The sequence below is a fragment of the Monodon monoceros genome, unplaced genomic scaffold, assembly GCF_005190385.1.
Source record: "Monodon monoceros isolate NGI ecotype Baffin Bay Population unplaced genomic scaffold, NGI_Narwhal_1 Super_Scaffold_13, whole genome shotgun sequence".
NCBI classification, from domain to species: domain Eukaryota; kingdom Metazoa; phylum Chordata; class Mammalia; order Artiodactyla; family Monodontidae; genus Monodon; species Monodon monoceros.
In genome coordinates this window covers 57,311,622-57,329,809 of record NW_021703769.1, presented here as the reverse complement: position 1 = coordinate 57,329,809, position 18,188 = coordinate 57,311,622, and the positions used below count along the sequence as shown (strand labels likewise).

The 18,188-nt window shown below is 48.1% G+C and overlaps 1 protein-coding gene across 12 annotated transcripts in view; it reads right to left on the bottom strand.

Moving 5' to 3' along the window:
- The window catches only part of CIITA (class II major histocompatibility complex transactivator), a 50,230-nt gene that overhangs the window by 19,901 nt on the left and 12,141 nt on the right, over positions 1-18,188 (bottom strand). For 9 of the 12 annotated variants that reach the window (XR_003793288.1, XR_003793286.1, XR_003793287.1 and 6 more), the window contains exons 2-6: positions 5,719-5,865; positions 5,384-5,479; positions 2,923-2,985; positions 2,664-2,744; positions 303-347 (exon numbers count right to left, since the gene is read on the bottom strand). Coding sequence is in view for 9 of the 12 variants with exons in the window: in XM_029221690.1 (XP_029077523.1) it covers positions 303-347; positions 2,664-2,744; positions 2,923-2,985; positions 5,384-5,479; positions 5,719-5,865 (432 nt within the window). In the remaining 3 variants the exon portion in view is untranslated. Of the gene's footprint in view, positions 1-302; positions 348-2,663; positions 2,745-2,922; positions 2,986-5,383; positions 5,480-5,718; positions 5,866-7,916; positions 8,526-8,555; positions 8,637-17,671; positions 18,139-18,188 lie in introns of those variants that run through there. The other 3 variants (XM_029221696.1, XM_029221697.1, XM_029221694.1) reach the window with 3 other exon arrangements.

Genomic DNA, 18,188 nt, shown 5'->3' with positions numbered 1-18,188 from the left:
ACTAGGTGGTGGTGGTAGGGTGGGGTCTCAGCTCTGACTCAGAGTTAAGAGGAGGGAGGTGTTAGGGGAGAGGCTTTGTAGGAGGAGCTGAATCTCCCAGCAGTCCCTGAACTTCAGAGCACGGGCTATGGAATCACGATCTTGGTTTGAATCTCAAATCCACCTCTCACTTGCTGTGTGATCTCAGAGAAGTGGCTTCACCTCTCTGAGCCCCGGCTTTCAAATGCCAGTTTACATGCGGGCCTGAGGAGGCCCTGGCTTTCCTGCCCATCAATCTCCCAGGACCCACCCGCCTTGCTCACCTAGCTTCCTGTGCTTCAGATCCACAGGCAGCTCCTCTGGGAAGGCTGCAGAGAGAACACTATGGTCATCAGCCCCAGGGAAGGGGTATTCCAAGCCAGGAGGGGCTTGTGGACCCCAGCAGGCCCTATAGAATTGCCTTAAATGGCTGGGAAGTGGCCTTGGGGGTCCCTTTCCCTCCCCAGCCCCCAACAATTTCTGCCCCTACTCATTTGCTTGAGCCCAAACCCCATCTTGAAGCACCCAGGGCAGTGAGGCACTGGGAGAGGCAGAGCCACAGAGGGGACACAAGATGAGTTTGAGTTTAAAAAAATAATACTAAAAATTAAAAAAAACCTGCTGTTGGTCCCTTCCTAGCTGTGTGTCTCTGCAACACAGCCTCTCTGAGCCTTTGATCTCTCATCTGTGAAATGGGGGCAGTGATTCCCACTTCGCAGGAATGCATTGGAAATCAGTTGAGTGAGTATCAAGCATGTAACACATTGAGAAAACCCCTATGTGTCCCTTAGCAAGAGGCTGATGAACCAAATTATGGTTGATTATGTGAAATACCACACAGCCCTAAAAATAACAAGGATGCTGAAGGACATATGGGGCAGTACTGGTGTCTGCAATTTACCTTGAAGTGTTCTAAAAGTAAAATGGTTGGATGGGTGGATGAATAGAGGGATGGCTAGAGATGTGTTAAGACCACTATAGCCAAACACTGATGGTAGAATGGAAGTGATGGGTATATGGTTGTTTGTAGTACAACTCTTTCATCTTTGCTGTATGTTGAAATTTTTCATAATAAAATATTAGGGAAAATGTTTATGAAATGAAAAGAAAGGAAGAAAGAAGGAAGGGAAGGAGGGAGGAAGGAAAGGAGGAAGAAGAATAAAAGAGAAAGAGAGGAAGAGAAAGAAAGAAAGAAAGAAAGAGAGAGAGAGAAAGAAAGAAAGGAAGGAAGGAAGGAAGAAAGGAAGGAAAAAAATAGAAAGAAAGGGAAATTCCTGAAGGCAGGACCATGTGTTTTCCATTAGTGCTAAGAAAATAACCTCCCAGACATGTTAAAAGAAGAAAGAGTGTAGGTAAAATGTGGTCATTTGTGTGAAAAAAAAATTTTTTTTAAGAACTGGCTTTTAGACAAATAGAATATTCCTAACAAGACTAAAAGGGCACTGGCAACATAGTTTGTCTTCAGGGAGGGAAAATGAGGGACTGGGGGAAAAGGATGGGAGGAAGATTTTTTTTCACTGAATATTTTTTACACATTTTGAATTTTTATGCCATGCACCTGTTTACCTGTTCAAATTAAATAACTAGGTACAGGGTTTACACATGGTCTGGCACATAGTAAGCTTTTGATTAACTGTTAGGCCCATTTTATGGAAATTTTCATTCAGTGGATATTTATTGAGGTGCTCCTGCATGCCAGCCATGTGCCAGGTGCTGGGGATGTAGTAATAAGAAAGACAAGGTCCCTGTCCTCACAGTGGGGGAACTAAGCAAAAGGCAATAAATAAAATAAGTCCAAATTGTGACAAGAGCAACAGTGAAGGAGAGACACAAACAAGGTGAAAATAAGTGAGGTAATTTATATGGAAAAAGTTGGTCTAGGAAAGCCTTCAGGAGGAGGTGACATGCTGGCCAAGACCTAACAGATTCCCAAGCCCACCATGGGAAGGGGGAGGACATTCCAGATAGAGGGAACAGCAAGTACAAAGGCCCTGAGGCTGAAAAGGATACATGGGTTACAGGAATGGAAAGAAGCCAGTATGGCTGGAGCATGGTGGGTCATAGTGAGTTAGGAGAGGTGGGAAGGGCCAGATCAAACAGCCCTTGTGGTATGTATTTTGTAGCCATTGGAGGGTTAGCAGGGCAGCAAAATGATCTGATTTGCATTTAAAAGTCCACATTGGCTGCCGGGTAAGGACAGATTAAGGAGGTAGGGAGACTGACCAGGAGGCTCAGAGAGATGCAGGTACTTGCCCAAGTTCATATAGACTATAAACAGCAGATCCAGGATTCAAACCCAGATCTTGCTGGGAAAAAACTGTGCTTGAAGAGACCTCCCTTAAATACAGGGGTGACAACTAAGGATGGAAGAGAAGCCAGAGCCCAGAGGTCCTTTTGGAAATGGCAATCAAAACAGCCAGAGGTAGAGACCCATCAGGAGAGGGGCCATTTGATCCTGGGCCGTCTGCTTCCTCCCTGGGTCACCAGGGAGCAGTGGTGAGGGAAGAGGTGGGTGGGACACACAAGCCTGGCAGAGCAGACAGAACTTAACGAGGGAAGCAACTGGGAGCCATAACAGGTTTTAGAGCCAAGGCATGACTGGGAGTCAAGCAAGGCTAGACCGGATCAGGGAGGGGCTCACTCACGTCTTTTCTGACTTTTCTGTCCTGCTTCCTCCAGCACCTCCACACTCTCGCTGATCATTTCTTCCAGTCCTATGTGCTCGACTTCGGGGAAAAACCAAAGACACCAAAACACACAGTCAGTGGACGTCCAAGGTGAGCTCCCATTGTCCCTGTGTTGGGGATGATCTGACCATCCATCAAAGGTGGTCGTCAGGTATTACAGCACTCTCCAAGGAACAAGGAAGGAAATGCAGGCTAAGCCAAGACCCCCCCAACTTACTGAAAATGTCTTTGCTCAGGCCCTCCAGCTGGGAATCCTGGAAGACATACTGGTCCAGTTCCGCTGCCCAGACAAGAAAAAGTGCAGTCAATCAACTAGTTCTCACCGAATGCTGGGCAATGCTTATTGCCCAGCCCGGCCTTGGGCTGGGCATCGGGGAACCGTGACCCTCCAGACCTAGCGCACATTGGGGCTCAATAAATGTTTGCTGAATGAATGATCAAATTAATGAAGGAACACTGAAACTTCATGGGCTCTTAATCTAATTGAAGGGGTGATGTGTATGCATACAAATTTATCTATTGCTATAAAGTAGTGCAACACAGCGTAGTAGAGTTGTCTTGAGTTTGAGTTTAAATTCCAGTTCTACTCCCCAATTGCCCTACAAGCTGTACAATCTTGGGTCAGTTACTTAACCTCTCTGGGCCCCCATTTCCTCATCTGTGTAATGAGAATAAATAACACCTATGACCCAGGGATGGATGGTGAGGGTTAGAGGCTCTGTATTTAAAGCAATCAACACAGTAGCTAGTACACAGTAGACAATCAATGGTGCTTAATTATATGAAGTGGAACATGGCTTGGAGCCAAAGGGAAGACAGTTATCATGGCAAGAGGAGAGAGTGTATATAGTGGGATGGGGCAATCAGGGAGGGCTTCCCAGAGGAAGGGGTCCTGAAGCCAGACCTTGAAAGATGGGGGTGGGGGTAGATTCTGAGAGGTGAAAAGTGTAGGGCTTTCTGGGTAGTGGGGACAGAGTGAGGAGAGGTGTTTGGGAAACTCTTAGAAATAGGTGTCTTCAGTAAAAGTTTCATGTTGGGGAAAGTTAGGACTGGATTTTATAGGCCATGGGGAGCCATAAAAGGCTTCTGAGTGAGGAATGAAGTGAGGGCATAAATGGTGATAATGATGATGGTGATGATAAATATAATGATGATGGTGTTGATGGTAGTGGTGGGTTGGTACCTAACACTTACTGAATGCTTACTCTTCTCAAATTCCTGCTCTAAACACTTTATGCACAGAAACTTATTCAATCCTCACAGTGATCCCATGAGGCAGGTGTGATTATTATTCCCATTTTATGGGAATGGAAGCCAATGTAATACTTTGGGGTGCCTCAGATGACTGCATGCCCAGGACCAGAGACTTCAGGAACAGACTCGGGTGAAGCTGCCTCCTCCACTTGCTCCCACTTCCTGTGTAGATGCCCCTAAGGGGAAAAAGCCCCCAAATCCTAAGTGATTTGGGAAAAAGCCCAACTCATTCATTGCTGCCTCCAGTTGTGAGGAAATGTGAATACCCTCAGCCCTAAACGTTTCTGCTTCTCCCAAGTAAATTCCCAGGAAGGAAAGGAAGCAGGCAGGTTCTCAGTTCTGTAATCTTTGAGACACATACAGTTACTGCTCCTCTCCATTTTCTGCCCTTGTATGATGCTGGATTAACTATGTGTTGGGGAATGTCTAGCCATGTTCATGCCAGACCTCCTAAGTGATGTGATTCTTGGGATGCCAGGAAAAGGGCCACTAAGAACATCTGTGCAGGTTGTTCACTGTACAGGATGCCCAGACAAAAGGGCAAATGGGGGCAGGAATCCAGCCTTCACTTTGATAGCCAAGCTGTTACATCTTAATGGGGGCTGCATCCTCTAGAAGAAGGGGCATCTTTTTCTAATTCAACAAAGCCTCTGTATGAGACAGTGGTGAACCTGGTAAGGAGGGATCCTTCACCCCCCACAAAAAACAACAGAAACACCTCTCCCCAGAGAGTCCCAAAGAGTTCTGCCCTTGTCTGAAAACTGTAGGTCTTTTTCAAGCTGCAAACCAGCCTCTCAGCTTGAGCCTTACCAAACCTCCCCACTCTAGATACTTTCCCTCTTGTGGTGAAAAATAAGGACTTTGAATTTCAGACCTACCCATTACTATCTCTAATGCAGCCTTGGGTAGATTCTTTATCTCTCTAAACCTCAATTTCCTCATCTGTAAAATGAAGATACTAATAGTATCTACTTCCTTTGTTTTTGTAAGGCTTCAATATGATAACACATGCACAGTGGTTTGCAGGCCACAAGTGCCCCCCAAAGGTAGTTATTACAAATACTAGAGTAGTTTAGCTTAGGAGCTGAGGAGAAAGGGAGGGAGGGAGGGGCATATGATATGGGCTTTGTGGGAAGGAAAGAAGAGCAACAAATAGAAAAATGTATAGAAATGGAGGCAGAAGATGGAAAAGTGAGATTTGTTTGCCTGGTGCTCATTAGTGAAGGGCTCTATTTCCCTACCTTTCTCCATCTCCCTTCTTTCCCCGATTCTCTGTCCTTTTAGCCCTCGCTCCCCATCCCCCCCTTGCCCCGATTTCTGAGGGAGGGCCTGGAGGCTCCTGGTGAATGGGTGAGATTAACAAAACAGATAAAAGAATCTTTTCCCTCAATTGTCCTTTTTCTGGGTTCATAATGCTTCCTCACCGATATTGGCATAAGCCTCCCTGGTCTCTTCATCACCTTCCATATCACACAACAGCCTGCTGAACTGTTCGCAGTTGATGGTGTCCGTATCAGGTTCTGGGAGGAAAAGCCACTTGGATGAAGCAGGAAAGATCTGGGAAGAGGGCTGGTGGGGACGGAGGGAGAGGCAGGGCGGGCTGGGAGATATTTCCATTAGGAGCCAGCGTGGCAGGGAGTTGGAGCTGTCCGTGGTGCTGACCGGAATTCCACAGCCAGGACTTCCCCTTGTTGCCATCTCTACTGCAGGCAGAGGGGTGGGGAGGGACTTGGAAGGGGCCAGAGGGAGGAGAGCCCACCTGAGCAGAGCTCTAGCTCTTCTTCTCCAGCCAGGTCCATCCGGTCATAGAGGTGGTAGAGATGCAAAGGGTCAGCATTGCTGTTAAGAAGCTCCAGGTACCCACCTTCTAGAGGCCCCAACTCCATGGTTGTGTGCTGTCCACTGCCTGGAAGGGAGACGCACTCAGTTAGCTCATGGGGTGTTGGAAAGATGCAGGGAATTAATACCTATCACAGTCTCCAGCTGGGTCTCTTGGTGAAGGCCAGGGTTGGCAGAAGCCAAAGAAAGTGAGCAAAGGTTCTCATTCAGCACCTCTTATGTGCTCAGGGCAGTGGGGAGAAGAAGCCCTATGTCCTTCCTCCACAGAACCTACAGTCACACTGGGAAGATGCCCATGACACAGAAAAGAGAACTGGAGAAGTGTAGATTCAAGACCTCTCATACCTGGGAGCCAGGAGACCTAAGTTCTGCTGCTGGCACTACCATGAATGATAACAGCTAAGATGTACAGAGCACCTATTATGTGCCAGACACATGGTCTAGCACATTTAATCCTCACATCAACAACCGTATGAGGTAGGTACTATTACTAACCTCATTTTACACATGAGTAAACTGAGGCTCGTAGAGGTGAAGTGACCTACATAAGGTAACCCAAGTCCAACCAAGATTTAGTTCTGGGCAGTCTGATTCATGGACCTGCATTTAAGTGTTATGCTCTCCTGCCTTGGATGACCTCAAGCAAGTCTGTGCTCCTCTCCATGCTTCAGTTTCCTAACCTGTAAATTGAAAGAGTTGGGGCATATTTCCTCTAATATCTTTCATTATTAATTGTTGGAGGACATATCAGATGCCTTAGGTTCTACTTCATTTAATCTTCAAAACAACCCTGGCTGTGTCCACACAAAAACTTGTATACAAATGTGCATAAAAACATACTTCATAATAGCCAAAAAATGGAAACAATTCAATGGCCATCAATGGATAAATGGATAAACAAAATGTGGTATATCCATACAGTGGAATAGTACTCAGACATAAAAAGGAAGAAAGTACTGATACATGCTTCAACATGGATGAAATTTGAAAACATCCTGATAAGTGAAAGAAGCCAGACACAAAGGCACATCTTGTATGATTCCATTTATATGAAATATAGAGAACAGACAAATCTTTGGAGATAGAAAGTAAATTCGTAGTTGGCTACAGTGGAGGGAGAATTGTGGAGGGAAATGGGGAACAATTGCTAGTGGGTATGAGGTTTCTTCTGGGGGAATGATGAAGTGTTCTAAAGTTGGCTGAGGGTTGGTTGCACAGCTGTGTGAATATACCAAAAAGGCCATTGAATTGTACACTTTAAATGGGTGAATTGTCTGACATTTGAATTATATCCCAATAAAGCTGTTAAAACAAAACAAAACACTGGCACTGGGAGGTAGGCATCATGGTCTCCCTTTTGCAGGTGAGCAGCGCGAGGCTCAGAGAGGATAAGCAGCCCCCTGATGTGCAGCTCTTGCTGGCTAAAGCCAGTGTGAAGCGTCATCTGCGTGGCTCCAATGACCCCGCCCTACTCTCTAGTGCAGGGAGTCTGTGATTCCATGGTCTGTTCATTTCTTATTGCTACTGCAACAAAGTACCACAAGCCTAGTAGCTTGAAGCAACTGAGTCTTATTCCCTCACAGTTCTGGAGGCCAGAAGTCTAAAATCAAGGTGCAGGCAGGGCCATGGTCCCTCTGGAGGCTCCAGGGGAGAATCCTTCCTTGCTTCTTCCATCTTTGGGAATTGATGGCATTCCTTGACTTGTGACCTTGTGGCCACATCACTCCATTCTCTGCCTTAGTGGTCACATCACCTCCTAATCTTCTGCCTTTCTCTTAAATGGACATTGATTTAGGGCCCACCCAGATAATCCAGGATATTAGTTCAAGATCCTTAACTTAATTACATCTGCAAAGACCTTTTTTTCCTCACATAAGGTAGCATTCAAGGTTCCAGGGATTTGATGTGGACATATCTTTGGTGGGGGGGGCACTATTCAACCCGCTATACTTGGGATGCAGATATATGCTGGAAAGAATCAAAAGAAGCTTCTTGGAGAAGGTGAGAAGAGAGCTGGCCAGAGGATCTAAGACAGCCTTCTGAGTGCCCAGCCTGGGCCAGAATAAAATGAAACTGAAGCAGGGAAAGGTTGTGAGAAAACACACACACACAACTTACCACCACCTCCCCAGGTGTTTCTTCTCCTTTCACTCATCAACAACTCTTGCTAGCTCTGGAGGGTCTCAGCACAGACCCACATATCACAGAGAATGAACTTTCCAGTCCAACGAGAGGCCCTGGCCGGGGTGGACTGTTTATAATGGGTTGGGTGGGGGCTACAGGAACACAAACATAGCAGGCTTGCGTTAAAGGCCCAGCCAACCATGACTGGAGGAAGCAGAACTGAAAGATGGGGCCACCACCTCCCGTTTCTTGGAGGGGGGCCAAGGCCGGGAGGTGCGGGGAGGGTTCCACTTCTTCCAACAAGTTGTCCTGGGAGCCAACGAAGCAATCTACTGTTCTGTCCAAGGTGGTGAGAGAAGACCTCCCTGTCCCAAATCTTGCCTGCTGCCTGCCTCCCATTTTTCAGTCTGTGGTCTTTATTGCGAGCCTACATTGTAGCCATCTGCCTTTCTCCAGACTGTGGCATCTGGGGACAAGAGCTCAGGACGAACCCCAGCAATTCCATGAACGAAATGTGTGACTTTAGTCAAGTCACTCAAATTCTCAGTTTTCCCACAAGGTCAGCCAGGGACCTTCAAGCTCAATCTCCTTCATCCTACAGAGGAGAAGATGATACCCTGAGAGGGGACATACCTTGCACGAGGCCCAAGAGTCTGCCGGTGGTGGAGCCTGCACCTGATCCCCTAGCACAAGACTCCCAGTCCACGCTCTTTCCTGCCAATCAGAATATATCCAGTCAAATAAGCACCCCCACTTATCTAGGCTCAGAAATAGAGACTGGGTCCCATCACAGATGGGCAATGGAGGGAGGTACAGTGGGGAAGAGCCTGAAGAAGTCTAACTTATTGACAAACTCAGCTTCAAACATTGGACAGCACCACCAAATGTGATCAAATACCAGGGCAATACACTGACAGTAGAGAAAGAAGGCAACTCCTTTGAGCTTTTGGAGTCAAACCGCCTGACTCTGAAACCACTCCTATCTACCAACTCACCACAACCTGGGAATTTCATTTTTTAAATCTCTTGAAGCCTCAGTTTCCTCATCTTTATTTTTATTTTTTGGCCACGTGCACAGCTTGCAGGATCTTAGTTCCCTGACCAGGGACTGAACCCAGGCCCCCTGCAGTGGAAGCGCAGAGTCTTAACCACTGGACCGCCAGGGAATTCCCTCAGTTTCCTCATCTGTAAAATGGGAATAATAATACTTGGTGGCTCATAAGGCTTAGGTGAGTTAATTCATGTAGAGCCCTTAGGAGGGTGACCGTCACTTAGTAAGTGCTTAATGAATGGGAACATAGGACAGCACCCAGCACACACTTGACGAGCACAACGTGGGTGATGGTCATTATTATTATTATTAATTCACCTCTTACCTCTGTGAGATTGATAAAGGGATCCTTTCTCTTCCATTCCTGCGTTACCACATTGTGAAGCCAAGCTTTCTGTTCTTTTGCAATAAGGAGACCCTGCAACCTCCATAGGAACAAGCAAGCCCCCGAGGCAGCAGTGCAACCTGGCAAGTCTGCTCTCAGACACCCCCAACATACACCTCAGCACCTTCCTGCATCTCCAAGACAAAGCCTGCATCTTACACATTTCCTCTTGACCAGACAAAGATTTGCAGCTCACAACAGACTTCTGCCTCCAGCCCCCAATCTGAGCTCACAAAGAGCCCTAGGGAGAAGGCATGTGGAGTATTATGCCTATTTGACCAAGGAGGATACTCAGACACCTCACTGAAATGGCCTGTCCAAGGTCACCTGGTTGGAGAACTTGAGTTTGAATCCTGGCTGGGAGACCTTAGGCAAGTGACTTAACCTCTCTGAGTATCAGCTTTCCCACCACTAGATTGGGATAATGATACTTACCTTGTGGGACCATCAAAATGCCAAGAAGGGCTCTGCGTTGTGTGCCAGGCACACAGGAGGCCCACGGTCAAAGGAAGTCCATTATATTGGGAGCCTGAGAATCTAGGCTTGCAGTTTAGAGCTCCCTAAAGTGCCATATCGCCTCCCATTCATGTCAAAATCAACTTGGCCTGGGACCTCCCAGGGTTCCCACAACCATGTTTCCTGTGTCTCTAGATGCTTAGGAAGTGCTTTAGAGCCTCCTAACTGGACTCTTTCCTCCTCCTGCAATTCCAGAGCAGGCTGGAGGCAGAGAGCCCTGACCGCCTCACTGCAGAGGAGCGAGTCCCTGTCAGCTGCCCCAGCACAGGACAGATCCAACAGCCGAGGAGCCCTTGAGTGCAAGAACCCTTCCTCTAGCTCACCTACCCCCGGGCTCCAGCCTGTGGCAGTCTCTCTCCATCAGTAGGACTGATGGTGCCTAGCTAGAATTCATAGGTGCCCTCTGAGTGCCAGGTACCAAACGACATGATTTATAGACATTATACCGTTTAGCTGAACTCACACATTAGCTATTTGTATTTCCATTTCTCAGATGAAGAAACAGGCTCAAAGAGAAGAGTAATGAGCTGGGATCTGAAGCAGCTGCCTGGCACCAAGGCTCAGCTTCTTCCAGGCTCTGGCCCCCTGGCCACCCTGGGGAGGTGCCTTCACCCGGAGCGAGGAAGCATGGGTGGCAAGACGAGTTCTCCTTTTGAGGAGCTGTCTGGGGTGCAGCAGAGGAGTGGGCTGTGCCTTTCTGGTAAGTGGGCAGTATTTTTAGAAGGTTCTCTTTGGACCCGCCCTTCCCCCTAGGCCACCACCTTCCACATCCAACTTGAGAAAAAGTTCTTAATCCTTTTGCCACCAAAAGTCCCTTTTGGGGTTTGTTTCCATCCCCATTTCACACTACACTGCAGCTTTTGAAAGCACATACACACCAAAATCGTTTTTGAAATAAAGGTTCATTCCTCTCTCCCCTGAGGGAAATCAAGTATTACCAGAATGTTCTAGCTCAGACCTTGATATTCAGTTTCTGCAGCCTTTCTGTGCTCCATCTCTGCTGGGGAGAGTCTTTTGTGTCTGGGGTTGCGCTGGATGCTCTCTATTTACTATCTTGTTTCAATTGTCGCAATAGTCCTGGGAGATGGCATTATTGCACACATCGTACAGATGACGACAGTGAGGCTAGGCTCAGTTATCAGCTACCTTCTTCCCAGGGAGGGGGGTGTATCCTTGAAGGTCTGAGGAGGCACTCAGAGGGAGAAGGGGACTCCTTTGCTACCCCAAAGCCTTCAGCACTGCTATGCACTGTGATGAAAGAGCATGAGAAGAAATACTTCCCTACTTGTTGACTGGGATCTTCTCCTGAGGAAGGAATGGAAAATCTCTGAACCATGTGTCTAGAGACATGGGTTTGAGTTCCAGCTCTGCCTTTGATCTTGAATACCATTCTCTACCCTTATGAGCTTTAGTTTCACCAACTGGGTGTGGGAGCCCACTCAGATGAGGCATTTGGGGATTCTAGATTCCTCATTGCCTATTGGCTTTCCCCCCTGCCTTTCCCCAAAGGCCCCCTAACACCACTCTGCTCCCCAACTTCATGACAAGCTGCTTCTGCAGGCCACATGGTGGCCAGAAGCCAGGAGCCCAGGGTTACTTATCTACCACAACCAGCCCCCAGTCAGCATCTCTGTGGATCAAACAAGTTCCTCTTTGCTTCTTGCACCCTGTAGCCCTCCAGATAAACTCAACAAGACACCTTGCACTTTTTTTCTCTCCAAACCTATAAAACAATGATTTACTGAGCATCCCCTGTAAGAAAGTCACTGGGCTCAGTTCTCCGGGGACCCTAGAGAGGTTTAAAACATAGCCCCTGACAAGAAGCTTGCAGTGTAGACCCAGATGATATTTTAGAAAAGAGACAAAATGTGTTGATAATGGTACAGTGGTTAAGAGTGTGTTGGGGGACTTCCCTGGTGGTGCAGTGGTTGGGAGTCCGCCTGCCGATGCAGGGGACATGGGTTCGTGCCCCGGTCCGGGAAGATCCCACATGCCGTGGAGCGGCTGGGCCCGTGAGCCATGGTCGCTGAGCCTGCGTGTCCGGAGCCTGTGCTCCGCAGCGGGAGAGGCCGCAACAGTGAGAGGCCCGCGTATGCAAAAAAAAAAAAAAAAAAAAAAAGAAAGAAAAAAAAAAGAGTGTGAGCTCTGGGTTCAAATTACAGTTCCACACTAACTGTTAGACCTCAGATAAGTTATTCAGCCTCTCTGAGTTGTGGAATCTATTGCCTTTAGGTGGCATAGCGTCAATCTCAGTAGGTTGCTATGACTTGCTTAAAGCGACATAGCCAAGAAGTGCTACTAAGATGTAAGTTCCAGAACGAAAGCAGCAAGGTGTCACTTGCCACCGTACAACTGGCAAAGATTAGAAAGCTGGGCAACGCCAAGGGGTTGGTGGGAGTGGACGTTTGTGGCCACCTACAGAACAACCTGGCACCACTTAGAATACCTAAGGATGCAGAGATCCTACAACCCAGTGATTCAATTCTTGGGTATATACATACCAAAGAAATGCTCCCACAGCTCCACAAGGACACCCATCCGAAGCTGCTCACCTCTGTGCTATTTGTGGTGACCAGGAGTTGGAGGCCACCTGGGTGTCTATTGCCAGGGGAAGGACAGTACAAAGTAGCTGCTGCCATCTGTAGAGGGCGATGCAATAGTTAGAAGCAACAGACCAAGTGAACATGGAGGTGGATCTTAATAACATAGTACAGGGACTTCCCCGGCAGTCCAGCGGTTAGGACTCTGCCTTCCGGTGTAGGGGGTGTGGATACGATCCCTGGTTGGGGAGCTGGGATCCCACATGCCTCGTGGCCAAAAAACCAAAACATAAAACAGAAGCGATATTGTAACAAATTCAATAAAGATGTTAAAAATGCCACATCAAAAACAAATCTTAAAAAAATATATAACATAGTACAGAGTGAAAAAGTAAGAAGCAGAATGAGCTCTGATAGCCCAATTCTAGATGTGCAGAGTGACATACAGGCACATAAAAAAAGCAACACGTATTTAAGAAGAACACATGCAAACAAAAGGATACACCCTGAGTGCATTCGAATGGGTGCCCAGAAAGAGGAAAGAGAATGGGGGAAAGGGAAATTAACTTAGAGAGATGCCTCATGTGGACCAAAGATCATAGTGTACTGCGAATTGAGATATGAAGTTAACCGAAGATTGAAAGGCTCCTGAAGTTAAAAAGAAACAAAACCAAACCAAACCAAAAATGATGGAAGCCTCGTGGGGCTTCTGTGTTTCTGTGGCTCACCAAAAAAGGCCTGACACATGTAGATGCTCAAAAAGGAAGAAAACTGCACTCTTGCCACCCAGTAGGCTGTCCAGGGATGGGAGGATTTGGGCCCAGGAGCCCCCAGTCCTGGGGGAGGAGATGAGAACGTGCAGGACTTGGAGATGAACAGGGAAAGGTGGGCACCATCTGTAGAGGAGGAAGCCCTAGCGCTCTGGCCCCCGTTGCTGGTCCAGTAGGGGCAACCCAGGAAAATGAGGCAGAGAGGACTTCCGGAAACTGCTGGTCTCACTGAAGACTTTCACTTCCTGGAGAGGCTTGTGGAGGTCACAAGAGACAGAGTGGAAACTAAGGTATTTGGCAATGCTGAGGGGTAACGGGGCTGGAAGGCAGCTGGAGGTTCTAGTCACTTCTCCTCCAGGCGGGGAGATTGGAAGGTGTGTGTATATGTGTGTGTGTGTGTGTGTGTGTGTGTGTCTCCTATTACATCTTCCAATGTAATAGGAGCCAGCAGAGGTCTTGAAATATTGTAATTGGGTGGCTTTGGTGCCTGACTCTGACCGTAGGCTCCTCCTCTGCACCAAAGGGGGCTCGGCTTGGAGTATGGATTCAAAATGAAGAGTGACTCAGGCCTATAGGCCTAGGTGTTTTGTTTCCCAAGACAATTTGTGTGTGTATATGTGTGTCTTAATTACCATCGCAATGTCTCCATATAGAATATACAATTAATTGTTGCCAAAGACCCCACTGCTCCCTATTGCATTCTGCTGGGTCCCATTGGGCACAGTTACGGCCCCTTAGGCATTTGGGTTTGCAACTGTTGGCCTGCAGGCCTTCTAAGGTCACGTCTATCTCTGATCTGCTGGAAATGGGATGGATGGGTGACTGGGGAAGGGAAAGGCAGGGCTGAATTCTGTCCTGCCCCATGGTGGGATTGGGACGCACATGAGGGTGTCTTCCAACAGAAAGGCTTGGAGGGGACTGGCCCTGAGTGCCCAAACTGGCCAGTTCCACAAAGGAAGGAGCAGGAAGCATGGGAGTTGTGGTATCTGGGGTGCTGGGTGTGTTTCCCCAGCTCTGGCACCAGCTCAGACTGAAAAGGGATTAGGAAATAAGCTGTCTGGGAACCACAGGGCACAAAGAGTTATTCCCCATTGGACCTAGCCTGCTGCTTCACCTCGCCCTCCTCAGTTCCAGCCCCCTCAAGGATCTTGGCATTTCCATCATAGCTCTCCAGCCTCTCTGGGCTGAGACTAGCCTGTGCCCGGATAAAGGGGCCTCAGAGCAGGAAAGCTGGAAATGGAAGCAAGATGGGCTCCACTCCTCTCCACAGAGCTTCTCAGCAGTTGGAGTGAGGGCAGAGGAAATGGACTGATGCAGCTATGGATCGCTGAGTTTACAACAGACTGGTGAGACAGGCTCCACACAGGGAGTCATGAGACCTGAGATCTGCGCCCTGCTCTGCACCTGACAGGCTATGTGACCCTGGGCAAGCCCCTTTCCCTTTCTGGTCCCCAGTGGCCTCATCTGTTAAATAAGAATGTCATGCTAGAACAGCAGCTTTCAAATGAAATTGTACAAGGAGCCCAAATCCCAGAACAGGTGATAATGGAGCTATTCAATTAAAGGGGATGGGGGTGAGGTGGGGGGGGGAAGCAGAACCCACCCCTCCCCAAAAGGGGCTGCACAGAAGACAGTAAAAAAGACAACTCCAGATGACAGTTTAAGCCTTGGCCACCAGATGCTGTCTGATTTGACAATTTCAAAAAAAATGTAGTAGATTCTGTGGTGTGCTACAGTCCCTTAAGGACCAACTGCTAGAGGGCAACAGGCTCACAGGTCACAGCTCAACCTCTCTGGGGGGATTTCCCTGGTGGTCCAGTGGTTAAGACTCCATGCTTGCACTGCAGGGGGCGTGGGTTCGATCCCTGGTGGGGTCACTAAGATTCTGCATGCCACGCTGTGTGGCCGAAAAAACAAACAAACAAGAACAACTCAACCTCTCTGGGAATAGCCCAAAGTCACACCCTTTTCCAATCACTGTGCCCACGTGCAGTGATAGCTGCCTGTAGGCGTGCAAAGGTCTGGTCTGGGAGTCTCAATCTGGGATAACCCTGGCCGTCCCAGCTTCAGCCCTCCCCACGGGATCGGCTGAGACCTCTCTTGTGACTGTATTGCAGCCCAACTCCTCACTCTGCCCAATGCTGCTTCTTCCCTTTCCCCCAGGGGCCCTCTCCCCAACCTGGAGACCTCTCCCCAATAAACGTCCCATGTGCAAATCTCCATCTCTAAGTCTGCTTCCCAGGGAACCCCACCTGAGACAACTTGGTTCTGTTTTTCCTCAGGTAGGGCCTGGAAATCATACGGAAGCCCACAAAAGACCCCACAGAGACCACCTCTGAGCCCTTGGGCAAGCCACCTATCCTCTCTGGACTCCCTGGAGGACATCCACCTCAACACAACTTGGAAAATCTTGGAACTCAGACAAGACAAGCTCGGCTGTTGAGTGTAGCGCCTGTAAACGGCACAGTTACTGGGGCTGAGGAGCCCGACGGTCCTGGGGGGAGGGGGAGGGGAGGAGGGCGGAGACAGCTGGAAGAGCTGCAGCCAGGGGAGGAGGGGGCCTCAGTGCCTGACCAGAACGCAAGCCTCCCCGACCTCCGCGTGGCCTTCCCTCTGCAAGCCCCAACCTTCCCAGCTGCAGTCGGTGAGCCAAAAAGGAGTCCAACAAGTTTTTCCTGGAAGAAAACCAGAGCTGGGTGCTGGAGTGGGGAATGAGGGGCTTGTGGCTGCAGTTAGCAAAGCCAGGCTCCCAAATCCAGTCCTAACCCCCAGCTTGGCCTAACACGGCACCTAAGCCTGCGGCAGGCCCTTCGCTCCGTGCTGGAGACTCCGAGGTAAATAAATCACGTCCTAGCCCTGCCTGCCAGCATCTGGTGACAGTTAGCAAGCTTGGCTGTGAATCAAAATTGCCTGAAGTGGGTGCTAAACACACGGCAGCTGGACCTCACCCCCTGAGGCTCTGACCGTAAGTCTGGGGTGGGGTCCAGAAATCTGTATTTTTACATGAGCATTGCCCTTGGGCACCCCCTCCTCCAACACACTCACATACACACACTTGCCTTGTGGTGACTGAGAACTTAGATAGGTTTTATTTCCAAGGCAGCCTGAGTGTCCACTTGCCGAGAAGACATTGCCTCTCAGTTTGCATGGCTCTATGGCTTTTCCTTCCTCCAAGGGAACCTTCCAGACCCTGCATTGCTACCACCTTTCTACTTCTCCCCAGCTGGAAACCCCAAGACTCTGCGCTTAGGTTAGGTTGGTCCCCAATTCCTATATTTTTCCTTCCAAAAGTCCCTCAGCAGCCATCCCCTTGACCTAGTAGCCCCATCCCCCGAGCCTAGATTGTTACAAGAGCTACTAGGTCTTTCCGCTAATCCAGAGTCTTCCAAACTTCAGACATTCGCCTACCTCCTTTACAGTTTTTTTGGTCATATCTGCATACCACCTTGGGTAAATTGTATAATTTACCCAAGCATTTTCCTTAAATTAACTTGAAAAAAACCCAAACATATTTATTTTAAAAGAAAATTTTCTAGAATTAAAAGCAGGGATGCAAATACATACTTGTCCACAAATGTTTGTAGCAGCACTATTCACAAAAGACAAAAGATGGAAACAACCCAAGTGTCCGCTGACAGATGAATGGATAGAGAAAATGTAGTCCAGCCACACAATGGAATATTATTCAGCCATGAAAAGGAACGAAGTTTTGACACATGGTTGAACCTTGAAGATGTTATGCCAAGTGAAAAAAGCCAGACACAAAAGAACAAATGTTGTATAATTCCACTTATGTGAGTCACCTAGAGTGATCAAACTCATAGAAACAGAAAGTGGAAGGGTGGTTGCCAGGGCCCGGGGGCAAGGGGAGAATGGGGAGTTAGTGCTTAATGGGGACAGAGTTTCAGCTTGGACCATGAAAAAGTTTAGGAGATGGATGGTGGTGACGGCTGTACAACATCGTGAATGTACTTAATGCCGTTGAATTGTACACTTAAAAATGATTACCTTGCTAAATTTTACGTTTAAAAAAGATGAAAACTTTCTTTCACTACCTTGCATGAAAAAAAAACCCCAAAACAAAAACTGCAGTCTCACTTGCCATTGAAAGCAAAACAACGTTATCAAATTAATATCAGCTGCCCTCCCACTTTGTTAAAAAGAAACATTAGTATTAGTGCTGCCATCATGCCCACTCACAAAAGAAGGAGGATTAAAAGAGAATCAGAAAAGCCCAATGTCCTCCCTCTGAGGACCAGTGTCAATCAAGGCTTCTCTGAGAATTGTCCTTGGACCATGGATCACGTATGTGCTACAGTCTTTGGAAACACAACGGACGTGTGCCCAATGACAACCTCTCAGATCTTTCTAAACGATCCCTCTAGAATCTGTAAGGGTTACACCAGGCACATGTGTATTCTTTGGTGGTTTTTGCAAAGTGCTTCTGTGCAGGTCAGGAAATCATCAAGAAAGCACTTGTGTCTTACCTTATAGATGCCCCTCGGGAGGGGAAGTCAGTTACTCAGGGTGACTGATGCCACGTCTGAAAGCCAAGTACATAAGCTTTACCCTCTCCCTCAGGCCACTTCCCTGATTGCCCAAGACTGACCCCAGGCCTTGGAGCAGGGTCCCTGTGTTAATTTTCTGATTCTACCCTCCACAAGGTACTAGATGCCAGGTCCCTGCCATCAGACAGACTTTGCTGTATCAACAAGTCTCCCTCTGACTATCCAGGACCTGCCCTGTATTTGTGGAGGCTCACACCTCCGCCCAGGTACTGGATGGGCTCTCAGTGGACCTGGTTTCAAATCCTGGTTCCGCTAATAACTTGGCTATGTGGACTTTGACAAAACCTCCCAGGAAGTCCCCAGAGGTTTTGTAACATGGAGTAGGTACTGCGGTTGGACCTCAGTGCCTTTCAATGTATGTATGACCTCTGGACCTCTGAGATAGGAATCACACACACACACACACACACACACACACACACACACACACACACAC